The sequence below is a fragment of the Gobio gobio genome (genome assembly GCF_949357685.1).
Source record: "Gobio gobio genome assembly, chromosome: 6".
Lineage (NCBI taxonomy): Eukaryota > Metazoa > Chordata > Actinopteri > Cypriniformes > Gobionidae > Gobio > Gobio gobio.
This window is the reverse complement of record NC_137102.1, coordinates 48,696,473-48,723,081: the sequence shown is the minus strand read 5'-3', so window position 1 is coordinate 48,723,081 and position 26,609 is coordinate 48,696,473. Positions and strand designations below refer to the sequence as shown.

The window sequence follows — 26,609 nt, the reverse complement described above, 5'->3', positions numbered from 1 at the left end:
ATTGTGCTGAAATGTGTCGTGACTCATGGAAGTCTCACTACTAAGTCCAGTGATGAAATATGTGTGTCCTGGAAATGGGAAGCCGCAGGTGCCACTTCATTTGCTGTCTCGTTGTGGAAAGGTGAAGTAGGATCCTTTTCTCGCTCATCTTTCTATGAGTTCTTGAAAAAGCGTAATACTGAACTTCGTGCATCCGCCATTGTCGCTGCATGTTATTGAACTCTCATGCGCAAAGAAAATGACAGCGTAGGCTACGCAAAACACGTTAATTAAACGTTTGAAAATAGCCGTTGCATTTTCCCATGCAGCATAGCAATTCTATCACATCATCTATCAATCAGAGTAACAAATCAAATTTTCCTTAATTTTTTATTTTAAGCAATCAGGAATCTGGGAGTGCCGGACATGTAAATGGTTCGAAACGTGACCCCAAAACTGAGATACATACCGAACCGTGACTTCTGTGTATGTTACACCCCTAACATGCACAGTAAAAATTTTCTAACCACACATATAATGTACTCTCAGCTTGAATGCTATATTTTGAAATATGGCTGTGCGTTTGGCAGTCAAATGCGCAAAGCATTTGGGCCAAAACTAACGGATACTTTGAGCTTCAGTTATTTAGGCAGCTTTTCTCTGTATGCGTGTGCTTTCTACTCTCCATACTTTGAATGTAAATATCTAAGTCTCACCTTGTAGAAGAAGCCGCAGCACATCTTCTGGTCTAGACTAGATTCTGGTCCAGTCTCTGTTTCTCTGTTGCTCTCCAGGTCATGCCCATCTAGAGGCTTCAGAATAGATAGAGGAACCTCAATCAGATTCTTCTTCTCTTGCGACTCTTCTTCATTTGTGTTCCCACTTGCCGTTTCCGTCGAACGGTCCATTGTTGGCTGAGACAGAACCTCAGATGTTGGCACATTCATGTTTCTGTCATGTTTTGCTTCTTCCTGCTTTGCAGCTGCTTTTTGTGCGTCCTCACTTGAAGGTCCCTCATCATGTCCCAAGTAAGCAAATGAGCTGGTCTGCATCTGGCTGGGCAAGAAACGTCTAAGTCGAGGCAGGCTGTCCACCGACTGCTGTGTGTTGAGCACGCGGCTGAAGGGCGTGACCTTCAGGTCGTTGGGCCTTGGCGTTCGTGGCGTCCTTGCATGGAAAGATGCAGACTTCCTTTTGATTGTAGAGGGTGAACGGTGTGATGTACGTGGCGAGCCAGTGGATGACAAAATGGGGGAGAGCGACCCCACCGAACCTCGGCCCACTACACTGCTGCTGCGAAACTCGCGCAGCTGTTTGCGTGGCACCGGGTCCGGCGGCGGAATCACCCAACTCTGGTGATCACGCATCTGCATGATGCGTTCCTGCTGCTGTGCCAAACGCTGCATCTCCGACTGTAGGAAGCTCAGAGACGTGTTCAGTCGCTCGATGGATTGCGTGTACTCTGCCAAGTCCACCTCCACGGCTGCTTCCTCCAGGGGTGATTTCGGTGGTGCACCATCTGGTCGGCATCTCTCAAGTCTGGAATTGGAGTCATTCAAATTCAAGGGTGACTTTAGGGGTTGTGGGTCACTGATCTCTTTTTCTTGACCATCTGGGCCTTTGCTGTCACCCCCTAGTGGCGACACGACTCCTTTGCGCCTGACCACATTGAGGAAGGCGGTCCTTCCCATGCGCTGCCTGTGACGTGTGAAAGCCTCTTCGACTTTCTTCTTCTGCGCCTCAATGGCTCTGCGTTTCTCTTCCAGCTTCATCTTCAACTGCACCATCTCCGACGCCAAAAGATGTGAGGGATCACGAGGGGAGGTGATGCGAGCAGGGCTGCGTGCGTCAGGAGTAATCGAGCGAACCGTCCCAGTCGCTCCAGGGGTTGTGATGTTTAGCTCGCCACTCTCAGGTGTGTTACCGCCGCTACCGCTGCTGCGGCCATCGCCATGGTTTAGTTTACGAAATTTCTGTTCGGCAAAGCTGGTCATGCGAACCGCAGAACCCAACGAGGAGGCCATGCTGGTGGCCAGGGAACGCATTCCCAAAAGGCTTGGACACGGGCTGCCGGCCGCCTCCGGAAGTGGGCAGGAACGAGCCTCATGGTCCGGGTCCATGTCCGAGTAGTCCTTCAGGGACGAATCCTCATCCTGTCCATCCTGGATGTCCTCTGTACGTACATGGATTCCAGTGTCCATGTCAGTAGAGGTGGAATTTAGATCGGCGTCGTCTGCTCTGACCTTGGAAAGAGAGTCCTCGGAATCGTTCGAGTCAGTGCCAGAGTTTTGGGCAGATGGGTTGTGCAGGAAAAAGGTGCTGTCCCCAGATGGGGGCTGCAAGCTGCTGTGGGGTTGTTCAGAGTCATGGATGATCTTCAGGGCTTCTTCTATACTAGGAGTGTTGGGCTGAGGGTCATACGAAGGGCTGAGGTTATCTGCTGACACACCATTTGAGTACCTGAAACATGGGATTTTCATTCAATTATAGTCAACTTTCAAGATTTATATAGCTTCAAAATAAAACTGCTTGACATTGAACATAATAAAACTAACATTTTCTTTAATATGTTTACTGTTAAAAATATAATCTTTTTTAAAGATTAATATTATTGAAGGAATAGATAAGTGAAAAATGTTAATGGTTAATTGAAAATGATGTCATTATTTCTCTCCCTCATGACTTGGTTTCTTCCAAGAAGCACAAAAGTAAAAGTTTAATAGAATTTTTAGAAAACATGAAAAAATACAAAAATAGGTCTGATGGTATTGACCTCCAAAAATGACCAAAAAAAAGGCACCATAAAAGTAGTTCAAATGACTTAAAGGGATAGTTCACCCTAAAATGAAAATTCTGTCATCATTTACTCACCCTCAAGTTGTAAACCATTGACTACCATAGTAGGGGAAAAAATACTATGGTAGTCAATGGTTGCTCTCTCTGCTTTGTTACAAACATTCTTCTAAATATCTTCTTTTGTGTTCAGCAGAACAAAGAAACTCAAACAGGTTTACAACAACTTGAGGGTGAATAAATGATGACAGAATTTTCATTTTTGGGTGAACTATCCCTTTAACACAATATAAGTCTTGTCTTTGGAAAACATATGACAGTCTTGTGAGGAAAGGACTGAAATATAAACCTTTATTCACTAAAAATCATCATACAGTAGATCTCATTTGAACTTCAGGGATGAGCATCCAATATCCATCCCTGGTCACATTTATTGTACATTCCCCCAAAACTAATTAAAATTAAAAGTCATAAGGGTAAAATAACATCAGGGTGAGTAAATGATGACAAAAGAAGGGCAAAGATAAAAGCAAAAATTTATAAATTAATACAAATAAAAGATGTACCCAGTGTATGTTTCCAGACGATGTCTACTGATTTGTCTGTTGGATTTCTCATCATCCCCCACATGTATTTTGCTGTTGGCGTTCCCGTTAACGGGCTGGAACGAAAGGTTCCTCCGCATTCCTCGGGCTGCATGGTGGACTTTAAAACACACACCTTCTGTGCTTGCCGATCGGCTCAGTCCACGTCTTGAAGATGGACTCGTGCAGTCATCAAGTGGAATCTCAAATGATATCCCATGAGCTGAAGACCTGAAGTGAACGCAAAGATTTATATATCTGGAGCATGTAAAGACAGAGTAAGAGAGTGAAAGGGATAGAGAGTTAGTATAGGGCACAGACCGTTTCTCTTTTGGCCATGTCCCCACACATCCCTCCACATATGACATGGGTGATGACTGCCTGATAACTGCTGTGAAAGAAAGAAAACCCATTTATTTTCCTGCAAGGGGCATGTTTACAACTAATAAATAAAAGCTTCATCTATTCCATGCATTCAAGCTATAAATTGTATCAGTATGTGTGTTCGCTGTGAATGGAACCTATTGCTAGAGCCATGTTTTACCAGTTGAGTTACAGGATACACATAAAACTAAAGAGGGAAGCAAAATCTCTTTTTAGTTTTATAAAAGAATGACTCAAAATGTTAAAGTCTTACCTGAGTTGTCATTTTTAGGTTGTGACCTATATGAAGAAATTGTTTGAAATTTAAATTCCTTCATAAAATCATAATAAATGAAACCTCAAACTTGCATTGTATTAAAGACAAACCTAGACTGCTCTGGACTGCCTGGTCTGTGGATCGGGTCATGTTTGGTTATGGGAGCCAGATTATTGGACTGGGATGGGTCAGAAGCTACAAAAGAAAATATATGAAATTTAGCGTTAACCAAATGCACAGCATAAACACCAAACATAACCCCCGACGAGACTGACCTTACCTTTGGTATTGAATGTGCGGGGCTGAACAAATGATGGTTTCACAACTTCACACCACCAGAATAGCTCTGCCATAAACACAAGGTAGTTACTCTGAAACACACAAACAGATGTTAATATTAATTAGGAGGAAAAGAAACAGACCAAAGACAGAGGAGAGATTAAGAGACTGGTGTGTTTGTGTGTGTGTGCGCATGTTTTTCATGACTTGAACCTGAATGCACACAGACTCAAGGGGACTCGTGTCACTGTGAGGACTTAAATTGAGGTCTTATAAATCATCATAATTATAAGTTTTTTTGAAAATCTAAAAATGCAGAACGTTTTCTGTGATGGGTAAGTATAGTGTAAGGGGATAGAATATACAGTTTGTACAGTAAAAAAACTATTACGTCTATGGAGAGTCCCCACAAAGATAGTGAACCAGATGTGTGTGTGTGTGTGTGTGTGTGTAAAGTCCTGCTCATGTAATGTTGTTCGATAACCACAAGGTGTCCCTGTTCTCCTTTAGATAGAGATTGAGCCTTTAAAAACCTTTGCGGATACTTCATGGATACAGTGTATTTAAAATGAATACTAGCAAAATATCATAATGTTTACATTAATATGTGCAATATATATTGTCTTGTATTTCAAAAACTTGTCCCATGATCTTATTACGTTGCATATTAAGTTCAACAAATGGCATCCAGCTATTATATCAGAAAAAAAGCTTTCTTTAATCCAGGTTTGTGTGAATATGATGCATACATTTAGAGTGTCATGTGTTGATGTATTCATCTGATATCAACACATTCTGTTGTGAAGGAAAAACACAAGTACACAAGTTTAAGCATTTGAAATACTATAATAACTGTGCAGAATACACTTAGTGTATAACCTAACATAGTGTATTTATTCAAAGAATAAGGCACAGCAGCCATGAGAAGTGTCTCATTCAGCGCATTAAAGGGTGTTCTGACCCGACAAGAGGAACCAGGGCAGCCTGACACAAACAGAACAGACCCAGCACTCTCTGCAGACTTATTCAGTTCTGACATCTTTATTTAACCACAGTTAGGGGCTGTTAGCCTCATAAAAATAGGCCTCATTTAGTGCAATCACAACATTTAAGGCCTAAATGACCAAAGAAATCAGATGTACCTTTGTTTTACTGGTGACCATGTGATTGGCTGAAACAGCCGACAAGCATTTTAACCTGGTTTACATAATCGACCACATCTGACATAACGGCAAATCCACGGGTGCCGGTTTGGAAAATGTAACATTTTGCCTGAAAAATATTACTGGCTGGTGTTATGATGGTGGTTGTGTGAGGTAACGGCTACACATGGAGTGTGTTTATCTAGACAAACTGCTTCACTAACATAACTGTCTGAGGCGATCCACATGGCAGCACTCTCTCACACACACAAACTATGACTCAGTCATTCCAAACGGTCAGATTTAAAACACGCACTGGTCGGTTTTCCCATCCTGCATCAGCCCTGCTGAAATTCCCTGTAATACTCTAGTGATCACTCATTCATGGTCTCAAACTAAAATAGGATATTTAGTGGAAAATCACCACAGAAAAAGCCCAGAATCCGTATCCTAGAAACCATACAAAGTTTGCAACACTGAACAAAATGGGAAACACTCATCCTACTCATTGTGATGAAACATCTGAGAAAGCTTCAGACACTAAATCATACTAGGAAAAACCCCAAACTAGTTCAACCCAAATAATTTACTTATCCTCATGTTGCTCCAAACCTGTATGAATTATTTTTTTCTGTGGAACACAAAAGAAGATATTTTGAAGAATGTCGGTAACCAAACAGTTTTGGTGACCACTGACTTCCATCGTATGCACAATGGACAAAAACAACAATACTGATACATTTCTCAAAATATCTTTGTTTCACAGAAGAAAGAAAGTCATACAGGTTTGGAATGACAAGAATTTTCATTTTGAGTGAACTACCCCTTTAAGACAGCACAGATCTCCTCAATAAGCCACACAATTTGAGGTTCACGTCCATAGAATAAACAGTGCAGGACAAGAAGTTTAATATTTAGAGTTAGGGGTTTGTTGAAATCCATAACTGGTTAAACAGTAATAGTGATGTAAAACTAAATATGTGTAAAAACAAATGCAAGAGATGTGAAAAATCAGTAAAGCATAACATCAAAACATGTCAAGATGATCTGTCGTTCTAAATAAATCAATCAATCAATCAATCTTTCAGTAAAATGCTATCAGTAAAGAGAAGTGAAGAAGTGCTGCATGTGGATGTCAAGTTTTACCTTGATGGTGCTGGAGGCATACAGCATATCCTCCAGGGTGAAGTGACAGCAGTTGCTGAGGTTTTCCCTGCAGAACTCCTGGATCAGCTGGAGATTGTACAGACTGTCAGCCAATGACATTGTTTCTTTGATACAGATATCTGGATGGGGAGGGAACAAACCACATAACAGCCAATGACGTTATGAATTAATCTGAGGGGGCGGAGACAGAAAAGAAGAAGAAGCCAATGGAGTCTTTGAGGGCGGGAACAAAATGTGTGATGTGATGAACAGAATCTTCAGAGTCACGGGGTGGGGATGTGTTTATGTTTGAATAACTGCCCCTCTGTTCTCTCTCTCAAACTTCCATTCACGCACTCCTACTCACTCTGTTTATTCCTTTCACTCATTTCTACTTCCTGACTCATATGCCCTCATTCGTATCAAGAAATTAAAACTTTTATTCAGCAATGATGCCTTAAATTGATTAAAAGTGACAGAAAAGATTTGAACTATTTGAACTTTCTATTCTTCAAATAATTTTTTTGGGAAAAATGTATCACAGTTTTCACTAAAATATAATCAGCACAACTGTTTTCAACATTGATAAAAAATATTTATTGAGCACCAAATCAAGATATTAAAATTTATTACTGAGGGATCTTATTTTTCACAATATCGCAATATTAGTTTTATTATATTTCTGATCAAATAAATGCAACCTTGGTGAGCATAAGAGACTTTTTAAACACCTTAAAAATGACCCCAAACAGTGTCAAGAGGCTTTTTTTTCTATTAAACAGAGTTTAAAATCAAAGAAATCCAGCCATTATATTAACGTCACTTTTAAAGGAACACGCCGACTTTTTGGGACTTTAGCTTATTTACCGTATCCCCCAGAGTTAGATGAGTCCATACATACCATTCCCATCTCCGTGCGTGCCATAACTCTGTCTGAAGCACCCACCGCTAGCCTAGCTTAGCACAAAGACTGGAGGTAAATGGCTCCATATAGCCTACTGCTCAATAAGTGACAAAATAATGCCAACATTTTCCTATTTACATGTTGTGATGTGTATAGTTACATCGTGTACTAAGACAGAAGGAAAATGAAAAGTTGCGAATTTCTAGGCCGATATGGCTAGGAACTATACTCTCATTCCTGCGTAGTAATCAAGGAACTTTGCTGCCGTACCGTGGGTGGAGCGGGACAATGATATTACGCAGCACCATTGAGTGTGCCAGCAGGCTGCACTATTCCTGCTGTGCACCGTGGCCAGCCCTGGGGGCTTCAGCACTAAAAGTTCATAAGAGAGCTATTTCCCTAAAAGAGCCTTCTAGGTTGGACGACTGGTTTCTTGGGGTTGGTCGCGATGGTTTTCAGCGTCCCGCCCGGTGCCATTCTTCCCGGAGGTGCATGAGGAGATTACCAGATCGTGGAAGGCACCTTTTTCTGAGAGGAACCGATCTGATACCTCCTCACCCCTCACTACCCTCAATGGCGGAGAAGCCAAAGGGTCTGTGGAGATCCCCCAGTGGAGCGGGCCGTTGCGATGCAACTGTGTCCGGTGTCCGCTTCCACCTGGAGGGGTAATCCACGTCTCCCATCCAAGGCCTGTAAGTTTTCGTCCGTTCTCACGGGCAAGGCTTGCGTGAGCTCCGTGCGGCGATGGACAAAAATCGACGAAAATCACAGCACGTTCAATCGCTCAGGCGATGTTCACATTAGTGGTCCAGGAGTCAACCTGGCCAACATAAGGGAGACGATAAATATCGGTTCCTGGACACCCCCGTGTCCCAGGCTGGGCTTTTTGGCGATGCAGTTGAGAGCTTTGCCACACAGAAGCAGACGGAGGCGATTAATCATATCCTGTCCCGGCGGGCCGCTGCTACTGCTCCAGTAGTCCACTCGATCCTCCACCTGCTTGTCGCAGAGGGCGGCCTACGGTGGCCACCTCCACTCCCACAAAGGCCAAGCAGCAGCCTCCACCCGGGCCTCAGCATGGAGCTGGTCGTAGGAGAGCCGCCCAGCCCATCCCGGCCGCTGCTAAACCAGGTGGCAAGCGTAAAGCAAAGCGGCCCTGAGATGGGCGACCCAGAGATAGAGGGAACAGCTCTTCAGGAGATGGTGAAGGCACCACTCCCTCCCCCAGAGGAGGACCGGATGGTAAATCTTACGTTACCTTTTGTTTTGTTCCGCTGCTGGCTACTTGGAGTCCAGTGGTCCCCAAATGATCAATAAAAGAGCAGTTTCCTATATCTCTGGGTCCCGGTGTACGATGCTATGCCTTGTCCCTCTCCCGTCGCCAGCGGAGCGTAGCGGCTGTGTCCAGGACACACTCAAGAGGCCTCCAGCGGAAGCAGGTAAGTGTTGCTCCGCACAATCAGACTCCACTTCAGGCCAATATGCCGTCTGAGTAGGTCGCTGCATTCCTCCTCACTGCCACAATGTGGGTACGTCTGTAGTGCCGCTGGTCCCGCTTACTCAGTTGCAGCGGCTCCACTGAAACGTTTTCAGAGGCTCCTGGGGCATATGGCATCCGCAGCCACAGTAACGCCGCTCGGATTGCTTCATAAGAGGCTGCTTCAACACTGGCTGAAAATTCATGGAAGACAGTACTCCTGACTGCATTGGCCTCCATCAAAAGGGTAGGGGATCTGCACACATTTTTGGTCAACGAATCGTGCCAAGAATTCCTGAGACCCCAGCCCTGATATGTGACCACGGTTCCCATCACTTCCTTCCGGGACCAGGTGGTGAACCTGCAAGTGCTGCCCTTGGAGGAGGCAGACCCCGCCCTGGCTTTTCTCTGTCCCGTCCACGCTCTGTGGTTACACATGGACAGAACGCAAAGCTTAAGGAACTCAGAACAGCTCTTCATCTGTTGCAGAGGCCAGCAGAAGGGAAAGGCTGTCTCCAAGCAGAGGATGGCCCACTGGATAGTGGATGCCATCGCCTTGGCGTACCAAACCCAAGGCGTACCTTTCCCGCTCGGGTTGAGAGCCCACTCCACTAGGAGTGTTGGCTCTTCCTGGGCGCTGGCGTATGGCGCCTCGCTGGCAGATATATGTAGAGCTGCGGGCTGGGTGACACCTAACACGGAGCGCGAGAAGCAAATCCCATACGCCAAAGTGCATTGGCACTCGAAGATGATAGGGCTCCCAGAAGTGATTCCAATCCGTCAGTGACGTCCGACATACGTCTCCGTTCCCTCCTTCAGGGAACCAGGGTTACATACATAACCGAGACGTTTTCCTGATGCTGTTTGGGTGTGTACGTCTGTTATCTACAGGGCCAGATTAGGGGCAGAGTATTTTGTTGAGGGTTTATCTGTACAGGCCTCTGTTGGAGGGTTTGTACTCAACTACACCTCTCAATGAAACCTAAAATGAAGACACACTCTTTCTGACTAAAATATTGTATATTGTACAAAATATTGACCACTTCCCAGGACAACACAATAAAATTTAGCAGTCTTAGTACAAGATTAGAAAATCACTACTCATAGTGCAGTATCGGAGATGTGTCTAGCAGTTAAAACACATAATATGAGACAATAAGTCTTGGTGCTCATGCAGCTGACACAGATTTGGAGTCCAACTCATGGCACTTCCCAATCCTGACATTCTCCTCAAAAAAGAAATACAATAAAATAAAAATGTGCAGTATAATATAAAATAATTTACTATAATTCTATTAAATGAATAGTTTGCCCAAAATGCAAAATCTGTTATCATTAACTCTACATAAATATATGTCTGTTCCTCGTGCAAAAGATACTGAATGGATTCTAGTACTTTAAAAACTATGCCCATTAGTCTAAAATTAGCTCATTTAGAGAATTATTTATGTATTTTCGTATGTTTACCTAAGCCTTCTTCACTCTAAAAATGTACAGTATATATAAATATATATATATATATATATATATATATATATATATATATATATATATATATATATATATATATATATATATATATATATATATATATATATATATAGAGAGAGAGAGAGAGAGAGAGAGAGAGAGAGATTCCAGCAGCAGTACCTTCCAGTGGCACAGCATCAGGACAGTAGAAGTGCAGCAGTGCAGCCAGTGTGCAGCCGTCTGTGTTGTCCTTCAGGAGATTGTCCACCAGGGGGAGACAAAGAGCCGGATGTGCTTTAGAGTCTTCTTTCCTATACCGCCCCTGAGGATTACACACACAGAATGGTTGCCAGGGCCGTTTCTAGCCATTATGACGCCCTAGGCGAAATCCTTATTGGTGCCACAGTCAAATTTTAAAAAGCAACATTGTTATTACCGGTATTAATAAATAAATACATACATATATTCCAAATTATATTTGCATATATTTGTTAATAAGAGTTAAAATTAATACCAGTAGCATTATGTAGCCAGATGCCTATATAGCCCTAGGCCTATATAATATATAGTCTGTATTTGTGCATTCCCTAGTTGCTAAGAAATGGTTCTCAGATATAACTACATAAATATTACGTGTTATAATTACATTTCACATAAAAAAAGTAATAAGAATAAATACTGATTCAGTGCGGTTTTTGTTACTCATTGATGCTTGAACTTCCTTTAAATAACGAGACGCTATGCCTTCTGTCTGTACAACACAGCTTTAATTACGCACTATTAGAACTGAATGAATCGATTCAGCATTCAACACCATCCGTGAAGATGCGTATTAATGTTGTAAATTAGCACAATTTATTATACCATTTTTAAATTGGTCGTTAAAGTTTTATATGGGACAGTTACCAAACACAATGATTTTTTTAACAATGCATTTGCGCAAACACCTTTTGGAGGTGCAAGTAAGACAGGGGTGTCCAAAGTCCGGCCCATGAATTTCAAACGGCCCGCAGCTTGTCTATTAAAATATATTATATGTGGCCCGCTACGGATAATTTATACATCGTGCAGTTTCACAATGTCAACGCAAGGTGGCAGTACTAGATTTTTGGCCAGGGAAACAGCGGCAAAAGTGGAACGAAACGTTGAGTTATGCATATAACTACTGTTCCCAGAAGGAGGGAAACGAGGTACAACACATGACTATGGGATATCGCGCTCTAGCGCCATCTGCTGAAGACACCTTTATTCACGCCTGAAAGGCCAATGACGCATGACGACGTGGGCGGGGTCACGACCCACAGCATATAAATGCAGTCGTATGCGTCATTTCCCTTGTTCAGTCCAGCTCTTCACCGAGCCCCGACTGTGCGGGGCCCAGAGGTGTTGTACCTCGTTTCCCTCCTTCTGGGAACAGTAGTTATATGCATAACTCAACGTTCCCATTCAGTCGGTCAACTCGGTACAACACATGACTATGGGACATATATTCACGCCCCGCCAAGTCGCTGAACTAAACGTAATAGACCAGCACCGCCACATAACCCTTTTCCGAGGGAAAGATGCATGGCCCCTATAAAAACCCCTGTGGTTTGCACAGCCTGAGTTACTGTTGCCGTAGTGGCAACTAGCGGGTACACCGGACAAATGTGCACAGTGATGCCCAGCTGGCATCCCACGAGAATATTAAACCAAGCCCCTGACATCTCCATGCCCTTGTAGAGTGCTCACACACCTCACCAGGCAGAACCAACTCCTTCCATGCTATAGAAATAGCCTTGTACAATCCAATGTGAAAGACATCGCTCAGATAGCGGCTTCCCACTGGCTGAGTTGGAAAACATGACAAAAGGCTGGTCAGGCGAGTGCATAGCCTGCAACTGCCGAACGCACCTGCGTACGAATCGCAAATGGCGCAAAGCACAAAGCAAGTATCCTGTTTTTCTCTGAGTCAGAGATTTCATAGGGCAGACAGCTCGAACGAGAGCATACTCCCAACCTGACTTTAGGCATATACGCCGCATTTGGATGCAACACCACCAAGTGCAGCTTGGGTGCAAAGGGGATGCACCAATAGCGCATGAAGATAACCAACATGCTTTGCTGGTGCCAGTATCCATGACAAGGAATCATCCTTATATTCAAGGATTCTAAAGGCTTAAACGGAGGTTCACACCTAGCCTCCAGATCAACCATCAGGTCATGACCATTACAGTTTGTAACGAGCCTAAAAACGCTGACCTTAAAGCTCCAGGTATACTTTGGATGTCTGCGTTCTGCGCACCATTCGTGTGACGTAAAATCTCGTCAACAGGAGGGCCTTTGGTGCGCATGCCACAGCGTATGAGTGACTTGACCACTTGCGGACAAAGTTCACTCAGAAGCACGCATTCCGAACCCATCTACACTTAAGTCCAAAGTATTCCGTCAGCATGCAGCCCAATTGTTTTTGAGAATGCATGGAAGGTGCGCATACAACAGCGCATGTGCAAGAAAAACAGAAGCGACAGAAGAGTCACAACAATTATACTGCACATGTATTGAACTTGGTCATCCGCGCTCATTCGACTGCGTGTGTGACGCATCTGGATGCGGGAAATTAACCATACCCGGCCTTCCTGGCCAAAGGAGTATACCGTGACCAGCTCACACTCTCAACAGATGGAGTGGAACGCGAGAGTTCCCTGACAGTCCGTGAACTGTCCGTGTGACGTAATAATCACCATTAGGAGAGTCTGCAGATGGCCGCGCACACTGTCCGTGTGCAGCCCAATTTTTGGGACCGCGGACGGTGCACATAAAACAGCACATGTGCGAGTGACATGAATCATATAGCATGTTTCCTATGCACTACTGTACACTCAAAGCGCTTTACACTCATGTCAGGGGTCTCTCCTCAACCACCAGCAGTGTTCAGCATCCACTTGGATGATGCAAGGGCAGTCACAGTACAATGGCACCAGCGCGCTCACCACACACCAACTATAGGTGGAGAGGAGAGAGAGAGCACTTGAAAACCAAAGCACTCGAAAACCAAAAATGCACTAGATAGTGCACATGCGCCAAAAGCACCTTTCCACTGATGTGGGCAATGGAGTAGGCTATACTTTGAAAAACTCACACTCTCGACTGTGCCCGAAACGGAGCAAAAATCGTAGTATGCCAGGACCCTCTTAAGGAACCGAAAAATGCGCGCTTTAGCGCAGCACCATTAATGCCCTCATGAAAGCCGAAAACAGTCGCCCGATAAACTTCCAGCATGGAATGGGAGTGACTTTTCTTCGGAGAAGAAAACAGTATCAATCAGGCACTGACACAGTGATACAGATTTTCACCTGCACCAAACTTCAAACATGCGCTACTTCAACACAACACGGTGTGCTTCAGAAAGCAAGCGCCCTGTTTTGTAGCTATAGTCAGATTCTCCCTCTCTTAACATGTAGACCCTTAGAGACCACAGTTCCGGCCGAGGGTGCAGAATCTGCCTCCTGCATAGGGGAAGACACCATGGTGTGTGTCCTTAACAGCAATGCCATGATGCTTGTGTACCATTTCTTTTTCTCTGGCCAGCAAGATGCCACCAAAATCAGTGATGGACCCTTCTGCATACAGCAGAATCCTGGGCTATACGTGTTGGGACATCCACCCCCTACGGGGCACTCCAGTCCATAATCAAGAAAACAGCGGGCGGCGCATGTTTTCTGCAGATGCAAAAAGATACACATTTCTGCACCCGATCTGCACCACTATTCAAGAGTGCATAAGCCACCGCAGGTCTGCCTTGTATCAAGAGCATCCATGCCAATTGCAGCAGAGAGGGAGTACCTCCTTGCCTACATATATACAACCATTGTCATATTTTCCATTCTGAATAATGCTTGCCCTGCTGGGTCAAGTGTTTCAGCACCAGGAGAACTATTCCACATAAATGTATGTGAAGCTCTTACAGCGCTGTCAACCACTCTCCTCTTACAGAGTTTCTCGTCCATGTTGTGACGTTTGTCATCACTAATGAACATGCCGTAACCCTGCCCAGGGGAATTCCTTCTGTTAACAGATCTAGGACTCCCAGGGGACCATGGTCTGAATGCCCAACAGCGCTACTGAACCATGCTTAAATGTCACATGGCATATAGCAAGTTACCGAACGCCCAGCGCCGGAACTGCAAACACAAAGAGGAGAATCCAGCAGTACTACTGCTATCGGGGTCATGAGCCCTAGCAGTCTCAGCACTGCAAAAGTCCTCTGCCCTCTGTTCGGTTCTGAATCTATCCCCAGACCAAGATATAACAGACCGAGACATAACAGCCCCTTTTGAGATTATCTGAAAAATCCCAGAGCTCGTAAAATGGAAAAACAAGTGCATGTGTTTTACAACACTGCGTGTTCCCTGCTGTCTGCAGCCAGGAGCACGTCATCCAAATAGGAGAACAATATTATGCTCTGATGGCACAGCAGAACCAACACCGCTTCTGCATATCTTTCAGATATGCGCAGTGCCATTAGGATCTATAGGCAATCCCATCAACGGAGACCTCAGAAATGTTTTCTGTGCTCCTGTTTGATTGTGGCAAGATGCATCGGGCAAAAACACACCGATGTAAGCCGATCCCGAGGATGCAGAGGGCAGAACAGGTGACATACTGCAAGCATTTTTGAACTTGACACATTAACCACTCTAAAGTGTTTGTTCAACTGCTGCAAGTCTGGTATTTTTTTTTTTTTTTTTTGGAGGAGGAGGAGGAGGAGGAGGAATTTACTCTGAAAAATCTCTTTCTCCATTTTCCCTTGTGGCAAAACTTGAATTGCCATTTTGCTGAGGAGAGCACGGATTTCCCCTCTCAAACAATGAAGTTGCAATTACTCCGCCAAACCAGAGGGGGGCGCGAGAGAAACCGCAGCCGACAGCCCTACTGGAATCGTGCAAAGAAGCCATGGTGTTGTTAGTGCGCTTACGCGCCACCGTTCAAGGCAGACAGCGAGGAGGATTCTCAAGCATCACTTGTGGAATCCCGCGTCCTTCTGCAAACATCACTGTAAATTGCATAACACTGCATTATTCTCATCTGTCGGCATACGGCCAGACTGTGAGGTTAGAGGTTCCAGTGCAATCTGATTGTTTTAACAAATCAACACATGAGGTCTTGTATGCTCAACACACATTTTATTGACAACATACTTAAACTGAACCCGCTATTTTGCTGGGTTACTGCCCAATCTGGATAGATCGGCAGGCGAGTTTGCATCGCTGATTTTACATGAATCAAACCCGCAAGCTTCTGTATCACGGCAGGACTATCGACAAACTTTGTTGCCGCTCTCCAACACAGATCAATTCAAGGGCTATCATTTCACTTTCACCCACCTCGGGGAGACGCGATCTGCCCGGTTTGAAAATATATATCATCAGAGCATTCCTCGCCCGCTTCTAGCGAGACCGAATCACCCCGTGAACGCTACACCGACACTCCTCGGTCTATACCCGATCATCCCAACTCTCCGTGGCCTCCAAAACCGGCGATCGCCGTATCTGGATCAGCACCTGAAGACAGGAGCGGGCTGTGTTCGACCACTGCCCCGCCAAGCGGAACGGCAGAGCTGCCGGTAGGGCACAACTTACACGCACTGGGGTTGGAGAGATCTAGTCCAGCCTAATTAGACAAAGACTGGGAAGATGCCTCAGCAGTCCCAAGTCCCGCTGACAGCCCATCCGTGAGCCCCATGACCGGCCTCGCCGCACCGCCTCGGCGGATGCGGGACCGATCCACGGGGCTCACGAGGCTGGCCGGCCTCATCGAACACGGCCAGCCGAGAGCGGAGCAGCCTGAGTGTCAGCTCTCATAATGCTCGCAAGCGGCTCCCTCGAGAGCCGCCCGAGCATGCTGAACACCCTACTTATGATTATACCATGAACACCCACATGCCATAGGACAGGGGAGATAACCTGTTCAGATATTTATCATGATAAAATTTATTAGCCATTTGTTAGTTGTACTAAACTCAAGCCAAAAACTTCTCTTTTATGTCTTTTCCATTAACAAGAGTCATCACTGTGGATTATCTTGTGAATGTGGCATAAGTTTGAACATTTTGTTTGAGAAAAACTTATTAGCCTTTCGTTAGCAAAGCTAAACTTGTTGCTAAATAAGCTTTCTCTTTTTGCCTTAATTTCGACAATAATCACCACCGTGGGCTTTTCTTGCGAAAATGTGGCGTGATGGTGTTCAAGCAGCACGGTGAAGAGCTGAAGAACAAGGGAAATGACGCATACGACTGCATTTATATGCTGTGGGTCGTGACCCCGCCCACGTCGTCATGCGTCATTGGCCTTTCAGGCGTGAATAAAGGTGTCTTCAGCAGATGGCGCTAGAGCGCGATATCCCATAGTCATGTGTTGTACCGAGTTGACCGACTGAATGGGAACAGCGCTTCTTGTGCTCTGCGCAACTCGCGAGCTCTGACTCTGAACCAAAGAACGAAGCTCTGAACAAATGTGTTTACCTGCTGAGTGTCTCGATCACGCGGCCACTAAACAGCCCGTGAGAAGTGTTCGAGTTCGGCACAGATGTCTCCGGTACGAGCTGCGAATCTCTCTGTGATTTGATTTCATTTAAATCCAGTTAAACAGCGCTGACTTAATCAACAACTCTAACGTGCAAATCAGCTGAGCCGATTCAGTTCAAATACTTAACTCAAACAACAATTCACCAACATTTATCATGTGTTTACTGTGGTAACACTACCTGTAGCCGTGGTAATTTGTCAGAAATGTAGGTTAATATCTAATTTTATTTCATTTGTACTGTAGACATGTATTAAAGTAGTAATAAAGGCCAAATTGCAGACTATTTTTGTCACTTGCAGTTTTGTGCATTTGTATTTATATGTTTATAGACTAAATACAATAAAGCCTTTCTAGATATAGAAATACATATTTTTTTGTGTGTATTTTTTGCCTTGTGTGCACTGCAAAAAATGCTGTAATTTAGTATTTTTGTCTTGTTTCTAGTAAAAATATGTAAAAATTCTTAAATCAAGACGCATTTGTGAAGTGAAATTACATTAGATATTTTTTCTTATTTTCTGGAAAATAAAATGAAATAGTTTTTGGTTAAAATAAGCAAATATATCTGCCAACGGGGTAAGAAAAATAATGTTTCTGATTGGAATCTTGTTTCTGTCCCAAACAGAAACAAGATTATTTTTCTAATCCATTGGCAGATAATTTAGTTTGTTTCAAGCAAAAACTCAATTCATTTAGATTTTTTTCCCCCAGGAATCAAGAAAAAATATGTAATTTTGATTTTCTTGATTCTTGATTTAAGAATTTTTAGATATTTGGACTGGAAAAAAGACAGAAATACCAAGTAAGAAAAGTACCTGTGGTGATCTTAATAGAGCACTTGTTAAATTTAAATAAGAATAGAGTTCTAACTCAGTAATAATATTTAAATTTCACCCATTAACACTTTATGGTTGATGAAAGTTTTACAGATATTGTTAAATATCTATAAATTAACATCTGAGTCCTATCTCAAGCTACTCTACTGTCAGTTCAAGCTTTTGTCAAATCTGTCATGTTTCCAAGAAACAAAATATTTCATTTATATATATATATATATATATATATATATATATATATATATATATATATATATATATATATATATATATATATATATATAATATATATATATATATATATATATATATATATATATATATATATATATATATATATATATATATATATATATATATATAAATAATAGAAAAGGGACCGGCCCCCGAGTATGTCCACAACATCGAATCTGGCCCCCTTTTAAAAAACTTTGGACACCCCTGAAGTAAGAGAAGAAAGCTTTCTAAAATATAACTGCACACTCATTTCGCAGTTATATTTTGCCTCTAACATACACACCGAGCAAGGCCATCGGCCCATTTCACGGTGTGATTTGTTGACTGCCACAAATACTGCCCTAACAAAATACAGATTTGTGCACTTTTTACGGTACCTGTTTTTTTAAATTGGCCTTTAGTTTCAATTTAGCTTTAGTGTATGGTAAAAAAAAAAAAAACACTACCTTGCCAAAGAATTGACAAAGCTCTTTGATCTAATGGTGTTGTTTAAGTGCTCCAAATGCAAACTTTTTTGACAGTACTCTGATCCATTGGCATATAGAAATCGCCAGATTGACAGTACTCTGATCCAATAGTGTGGGGGAACTAGTGGGGATGGCAATAACATTTTAGGGTGGCCGTGACACCCCTTACACACAAAAATCTAATGCCAGATATGTGCTTATTGGCACCCCTCCACTGATGGCGCCCTAGGTGACCGCCTAGTTTGCCTATGCCTGAAAATGGCCCTGATGGTTGCCATGACAGCAATACCATTGAAATGCATCATAATCAAACAGTCAGTTAAGGGACACACACACACACACACACAATTAATTAAATTACTTAAATAATATTACATATTGTGATAGGGCTAATGTGAATTAACCAGATTAGTTTGCAGCTATTGCAAAAATACAAGGAATACAAGATCACTACAGAAATCTGATATCTTCTTGTTATTTGATCTGTATAAGCAAACCTAGCATCTCTCCAACCTTGCATTTCATCTTTAGTTTATTTAATGTTGACTTTGTGATATCTGTGTTTGGCTGAATAGATTTTATGGGTTTTGTGGGTGTGGGTGTGTTTGAGTTTTAGTTTGCTGTGGTTTGGGTGTGGTCAAACTCACAAAGGCAGGTAAACAATCAAACTGGTCTTTGGACATTTTAATGCAGTGTATAGGCACTGCGCATGTTTATACGGAAGTGTTCCTCAACAGTACCTTCACTGTGACTGTATTTGCATGCCTATTCTAGAAAGCAAAACCTGCTAAGCAGCACCCAGTCTTGCATGAACTCAAAAAGAAGATTTACAGGGTAAGTAGTGCTGAAATTTTAATTGATTTCTCAAGCTGTAGAATGATGTACTAATTGTTTAGTAGCTACAGTTATATTTTTAACTACTTTCTATACATTTAAATTACCTTATTTATTAATCATTTAAATACTTGTCAAAAGTAAATAAATCAGAGAAATAATACAAATAAAAGCCTTCAGTGCTTTGGTATATAAGAGCTTTATTTAAATGTTTTTGTTTACACATTATTTTCAATTTTTTATATGAAAGCTTAACTTTTATTGATGGACTTTTAGACTTTTCTGTGGATTGACTTTACGAGATTGCCCCAAACATCTGCAGGGCGATTTATGATTCAGACTTGAGTCTTTATAGTTTGTATGAGCTGTACACTGGTACAAAAGCTTTCACTGGGGCGGTACCTTTTCAAAAGGTACTAATATGTCCCTTTAAGGTATTATTATGCACCCTTTAGGAGTAAATAGTCACACCAGTGACAGCTTTTTTACCTTTTATACTGAGAGTGTAGCCATGATAATTATATGTAGAAATTCTAATAAAGTGTTTGAACAGACTTGATTTTCATGTACACATCAAATCTTTCTGTACGATTAAAGTAAATAAAGACTGTAGATAGAATTTATTTTTCATGACATAATTTATCACTTAATGTAATTTGTCAAGAGAAATGAAGTGTTTTCTTCCAAACAATTAGATAAAGACCTAAATTATAAGAAAATATATAACAAAAAGCAGGAAATCGAAGATCTTAGACTAGAGATTCTCTCGTGGCCCTGAAGTTTTCGTTGGTGACAAAAACACATACTGTGCACTGTGTTTACCACATCCTGTAAATATGATGCATGTTTCATTATGTGTGTGTGTAAATATGGTTTCTGGGGGACAAGAGCATAATTGTGTGTAACTGCCAAATATGAAGACAGTCAGGAATGAAATGTCTAGAAAGTTAGAAATCTGATAAAATGTAGGCTACAATGACATTTTTTTTGTATTGCTACACCAGAACAAAAATGTGTTGACGCAGGTAAATAGAGCAATTGATGCAAGTAATGTAACAATTAACGCACACAGGAAATATGTAGAAAAATGTAAAGATAGTGTGTGCATCATTAGAGATTTTAAAAAGCAGGGCATTTCAATCATGAAATTGTGTGAACAACATCCATGCATAACCGAGCACATCCACACTTTGGTTTGATTAACCCTTAAGCCCTGAAGGCATTTTTAGAGTTGTCAAGAGTGACATACACTTAAAGGTTTAAAAATGGTATTATATTTTGGACATTCTAATGCTGAGAAACAATTTTTTAAAAATATATTTTTTATAATTTTACAAATAAATTATTATTTGACATGCAAGAAGGAAATAGGGGAGCAGGAAAATATTTTTGGTGATGTTCCCCTATACGTGGTCTGCATCTAGATCAAATTTTGGAGTGATAGCATAAAGTAATCAAAAGTTACAGCATTTGTAACAAAGGTAGTCTTTTTGTTCAGTCCTTGACACCCAGAAGGTATTTTTAAAACTGTTGTTTTCTGAGTGACATACACAAATTTAAAGATTCATAACTCCAAAACTATAGCTAGGAGAGTCAAGAGGTAAAAATAGGTATCATTTTAAAGCTTAAAATCTCAAAAACGTTAAAAACGTTTTAATGCATCTATCCATTTTGATCAACTCTTAACGAGCGCTGAGTTATTCCTCTAAAACGGAGTGTTCCACCGGCGGGTTGCGAAAAAATTAATTGCCATATTTTTCAAAACTACGGCATTGATCAACACAAAATCCGTGAGGAATATCTCTTGATCGACGAAATGGATTATGTTGATTTCGGACTCATTTCAATCGGGAGCATCACCTGTAAGTACTGATGTGGTGTTTTCATTAAGTCACAAAATCGTAAACGCGACTTTAAAGCTACATCTGTTTGTGCTTAGCTCATGTGCGCCTGTGAGGTTATATGTGTTATAACTTCATGAGGAATATCTTCAGATCTTAGTGACGGATTATGGTGACTTTGGGCTCTTTTTAATCGTGAGAATCTGGTGTAAATAACGATGTGCCATTTTCCACGTTCTATGAAGTTATGAGTGAACAACGCCACGTGAATGCCGCATCAATATATTATTTACATACGTATCTTGCAGGACTTAACTTACAAAAACTCGCTCAAATTTAGTCAAATCCCAAAACAATTAGTGTACTTATTGTGTTATACTCTGTGAGACCTTTCAAATGACATATGACACATGACTGATGATCTGAGCAGTATGATGTTTTTGACACATTGCAGTACATAGTAATCCCCCGCCCCCCATAAATTATGATTTTTTAAAATTCATTTTATCAGCAAATAACTCTGCAGTACTTTGGAGATAATCATAATGGCTACATTCATTATAAAGTTTAGACTCTAAGCTTTCAAATGACACCTATTTTGTGTTGATCAATCTCGTTAACAGTTGATCAAAATGGATAGATGCATTAAAAAAGCTGAGATTCTAAGCTTTAAACAACCTATTATGTGTTATTACATTCAGTGGTTGCTTAGTAATTTGATTATGATTTTTTTTCGCGGTGGTGGGGATGTGAGACCGCCGGCGGTACACTTTGGGTTTAAGTGGTTTACATACCAGTTTATTGCGATTAAAACTGGCGTATACGCCACATAGTTTAATGCGAACGGTTACTATGATTATGAGCTTAATCACATTAGTTTGATTAAAGTATTGAGTTTATATGAGGTAAAGTTTAATCGCAATATTGCCAAAATGACATTATAATAGCATTATGAGGTTGCATGTAAACACACTCATTCTTAAGAGAAGAACACATATACTGAGTGAAGAAGAGGGTAACTTAAAGGGATAGTTCACCCAAAAATGAAAATTGGCCCATAATTTACTCACCCTCAAGTCATCCTAGGTGTATATGACATTCTTCATTCAGACGAAAAAAATCGGAGTTATATTACAAAAGTCCAGGCTAATCCAAGCATTACAATTGCACTAATAGTGGCTCTGTTTTTGAAGTCCATAAAAAGTGCATCTGTCCGTCAAATAACGTGCTCCACGCGGCTCCGGGGTGTTAATAAAGGCCTTCTGAAGCGAATCGACACGTTTGTGTAAGAAAAATATCCATATTTAAAACTTTATCAAGTAAACTTTCGGCTGACCGCCTTCCGTGGAAAAATGTTGAAAGTGAAACTCAAGATGCGTGCGTGACTTCATGACGAGCGGACCTGGTCGCGTTAGTCTTTCGATCGGCAGGGGAACTTTCAACAATTTTTCAACAAAGCAGTGATGGACAGCTGTCCTCATTCGACTGGTGTTTGGATTTGATGTGATTTCTCAGACTCAGTTTCATTAATTAATCTTATCAAAAGTAACTCCATTTTGTAAGATCATTTTCAATGTTCATCTAAGTAATTCCAAAAATTGCGAGGCAGACGACGACATTATGTGATCAAATACACTTAACTTATTAACACGCTCCACAGCGCCACCCAGTGGATTTAGTTACAACTGCGAGTTTTAGTGGGATTTATCATGGATTTACTGCATTTACGGCCTGCAAAGCAATTTAGTAAAATTCGAATAGTATTTTTATTTTTCAAATATTAATTACAGATCGAATACTCGAATAATCGAATATTCGTGCACACCCCTAGTTTGTGCCACATTTGCAACACATGATTAGCTGTTTGATAACATAGTCAAGCAAAAGGCTAATCATATAAAAAAATTACCGCAATGTGTCGACTTTTATTCAAATTCTGAGTGGATTAGCCAAGAAAGTGCACAAAGACATTTCCCTTTATAATCACTAAAATGCTGTAACTCATCTCAGTTTATTGCGATCTCACAAAGTTCCGTTATAATCAATGAGGCTCTCTACATTGCACAATGAATCTCTTATTTACAATGTGTCTACACTTTGTTAAATAGCTCCTTCTCTTCTTCTTCCGAAATTATTTTCAAAGGAAGAAATGTTTATGAAATATGTTATCAAAGATGAGTTTTAAGGAATAAAAATTTTGACTTAAAGGTGCAGTGTGTGAATTTTAGTGGCATCTAGTGGTGAGGTTGTGAATTGCAATCGACCAGCCGACACAGGACAAAAATGTCGTCGTCAGAGAGAGCAGAGAGTGACTAGCGCTCTGTAGGGAAGTTTGTCTGTCTGTTTAGGGTTACTGTAGAAACATGACGGTGCAAAATGGTGACTTCACTGTAAGGGGACCCGTGGTGTATGTAGATAGAAATGGCTCATTCTAAGGTAATAAAAACATAACGGTGCATTATGTAAGGTCTTTATACTCCACTGAAAACATAGTTATTTATATTATATTGCATTTCTGTCAATAGATCCTCATAAATACTACACACTGGACCTTTAACGGAAAAAAATATAGTTTCAGACTCAACATATTCTGAATATCTCCTCACCTTTTGAACTGCGCAGGGTTCTCCTATATCTCGGACTCTCTGTTCTTGGGCCAAAAGGTCTCTAAGATGTTCTTTGACCTGCATTGGAAAATGAAAACATGCACAATAAGCATGTAGCCTACATAGGGACACACAAGAACAAATAAACACAGATTCAAACACATTTTTCTGTGCATTCTGCTAACAGACACATTTTAGAAATAAACTGTCCATTCATATTTTTATTTACATTAAGTCTCTGATAAAAATGTATGTTTTTTTTTATGGTTAAATTGTTAAATAATGGCTTTCAAGAAAACTTTTGAGACACCTGGGCAAGGTATATAGTTGATTTAAGGAAACAATACACAAATGTGCGCAATAATGAATTATCCTGTGGTGTAGAGTAATGGGCCTCTGGAACAGTGAATTACTGTGTGTGGATTTAACTCAAAAATGTCTTTGTTTTTACTTGTCTTATCAGCTGCATGCTTGGTAACACAATGTGAGAAAAAAACAGGGATGGACAGAGATTAGAGTGTTTTCATACTCCACAAGAGGTAAGAAAACCAACAGAAAATACTATTTTGATATTCTATTTCATACAAAAGGAACGTTTTAAGATTTAAGTTTACAGCATGATGCTAAACACCATAAGCACACATTTTGTCTGTCATCACAAAATTAATGGACAAACTAATTAACAAATCAAATTTAAATTTAGGAGTTCAAGAAATATTTTAGGGTACTCATAGAATACTTCTTAACTTTTTAACAATAAAGTATTAAAAATACATGAGGAAATCAAGTAAAATCTCACTTAGATTTTAGTGTTGCAAAATACATAATGAACATGGTCATACAAATAGAAACATAATTGTAAAAACCAAATTGCATATAAAATATAAAAACCAAAGTAAAAACAGGTGCCGTTTTCACAAAGAATTTTATCTTACTAGTAGGAGTCCTCCTAAGAGTTCCTTGTTTTATCTTAAAACCTATGCACAAAAACACTTAAAGGGGGACACACCGAGCCAACAGTCGGCTGTGTTTAAAGATTATGGCATGCCCATCTTGGGAATTTGGGTAACAAATTTTTTCCGAACTTCCCAGTGGTAAACACGACATCAGAGGCGTTCATGTGCATTTTTTCCCCTAGGAAACTTGTATTTACAATAATTCTGATAGCATGTGAAGGCAGCATTAAATCAAAAGTAATAAAAGCGATAAAAGAAGTCAAGATGTTACAGAAAGAAGGCTGCTATTGAGATGTAAATTGCATAGAGTAAAATAATTGACACTGAAAAATAACAGAATAGTGGTTAAAAATATTTAATACAAATAAATAAAGGTTTGCATTCATCAGGTCTCACACACTTCAGCATCAAGGCCACTAGTTTAGACGAGCACTGGTACCCTTTGGTGAAATAATCACAGCCGCTGCTTTCTCAGATCGGCTTGGTTGGATTAAAACTTAAATTTGGAAAATTCTGTACATTGTAATCATCAGATATCTCTTCTCTTGTCCCTGAAAATGTCCAGATTTTTATATCTTTGGACACTCATTTTAGTTGGCGTTTATTAAACTCGATGACTACATTATATTGAAAATATACATAACTGGAAATAAGTGAGATGTACTATTTCAAAAGGAAGTGCGTCACGAAGCTCAGTTTAAGTAGTTCTTTATTTCCCAAATTTAATAATGATTAAAAAAAAAAAGCTTTGATTTGCAACTTTAAAATAATTCAGATGAATTTTGAGTTGACCTATATTTTACAAAGGAATTCACATGAGGAATCGTTTAATTCCTTAATCTAATAAATGAAAAAAAAAAAGACAGAATTAATTAAAAGAATGGATTTTCAGGAGATAACATCAATAAGGTTGTACGATCTTGACCCACAATCCTAACGAGCAGGTGGCGGTAATGCACCTAAGAAAGCAACAAATTAATGTCATTTTTGGGTGAACTAACCCTTTAAGTCTGAATAAATGGGTCAGTATAAGAGCCCCAACGAGTGACAGATACCTGGGTATTTGTGACATTGTTTAAATCTACTTGAACTATTGATTCTTTGTGATACTTTAAATGGCCATTCAGTTCACTTCATTTGAGTCTATTGATACAAGATGATCAAACAAGGTGAATGAAAGTTGATTCATTTCATATCCTGATATGGAAACCCTGTGATTTTCTGGTATTCACATTGATTGTATAATTCCCTAATTGTTGAATAATTCCAAGGTAGTGTTCCTTTAGGGCGTTTATTCTGAAAGGGAATAATATCTGAATCTTTAATTCTGAACGAGCTCGCGTCGCCATCTTCGGGACACCCTAAGCATGTTAGACAAGTTTCAAAGTGCGAAATGCAAGTAGAAAACTGTGTTTTTTAAATTAATTTTGACAATGCACGGTGGTGAGATGGGTTTGTGCGATCATCAAATCGCAACAATTTTGTGGTAATTATATAAATATATAGTCTGACGTGCTGCATGTTTCAGAGAACTGTAACGGCACTGTGCTTTCACTTTCGATTCACAGTAAATGATACTCGTCAAGTGCTGTGTGTTTGAGTGCATTTGTGAACACAACGGTCGCCATGAGAATAGTTTGTCAACAAAGAAGCGATAAGGTCTCGCTGCAGTTCCCTTTCGAGGGAACTCGCACTGCATCGGGACGACGCTTTGGGGATGCTCCCTTAGCATCAGCGAATCTGAAACCAGAATGCCAACTAGGCCAATCCGATTGGCGTGCGTGATGAGGTTCCCAGGTTCATGTCGGGCTCGGATACACACCTGCTTTGTGTGCACTGCCTGGGCGTCCAG

At 41.0% G+C, this 26,609-nt stretch overlaps 2 protein-coding genes across 5 annotated transcripts in view; one reads left to right on the top strand and one right to left on the bottom strand.

Moving 5' to 3' along the window:
* camsap2b (calmodulin regulated spectrin-associated protein family, member 2b) overlaps window positions 1-26,609 on the bottom strand; it is a 123,758-nt gene that overhangs the window by 9,114 nt on the left and 88,035 nt on the right. For 2 of the 4 annotated variants that reach the window (XM_079818958.1, XM_079818960.1), the window contains 9 exons: window positions 23,802-23,879; window positions 10,595-10,736; window positions 6,564-6,703; window positions 4,277-4,367; window positions 4,107-4,191; window positions 3,994-4,019; window positions 3,678-3,747; window positions 3,339-3,587; window positions 696-2,439 (listed from right to left, as the gene is read on the bottom strand). In XM_079818958.1, the coding sequence (XP_079675084.1) occupies window positions 696-2,439; window positions 3,339-3,587; window positions 3,678-3,747; window positions 3,994-4,019; window positions 4,107-4,191; window positions 4,277-4,367; window positions 6,564-6,703; window positions 10,595-10,736; window positions 23,802-23,879 (2,625 nt within the window). The remainder of the gene's footprint in view (window positions 1-695; window positions 2,440-3,338; window positions 3,588-3,677; window positions 3,748-3,993; window positions 4,020-4,106; window positions 4,192-4,276; window positions 4,368-6,563; window positions 6,704-10,594; window positions 10,737-23,801; window positions 23,880-26,609) is intronic. The other 2 variants (XM_079818959.1, XM_079818957.1) reach the window with 1 other exon arrangement.
* Window positions 19,288-26,609, top strand: part of LOC307127613 (sterile alpha motif domain-containing protein 9-like) — a 62,672-nt gene continuing 55,350 nt past the window's right edge. Inside the window, exons 1-2 of the mRNA XM_079818956.1 lie at window positions 19,288-19,354; window positions 24,265-24,340. The gene's annotated coding sequence lies outside the window, so the exon portion shown is untranslated. The remainder of the gene's footprint in view (window positions 19,355-24,264; window positions 24,341-26,609) is intronic.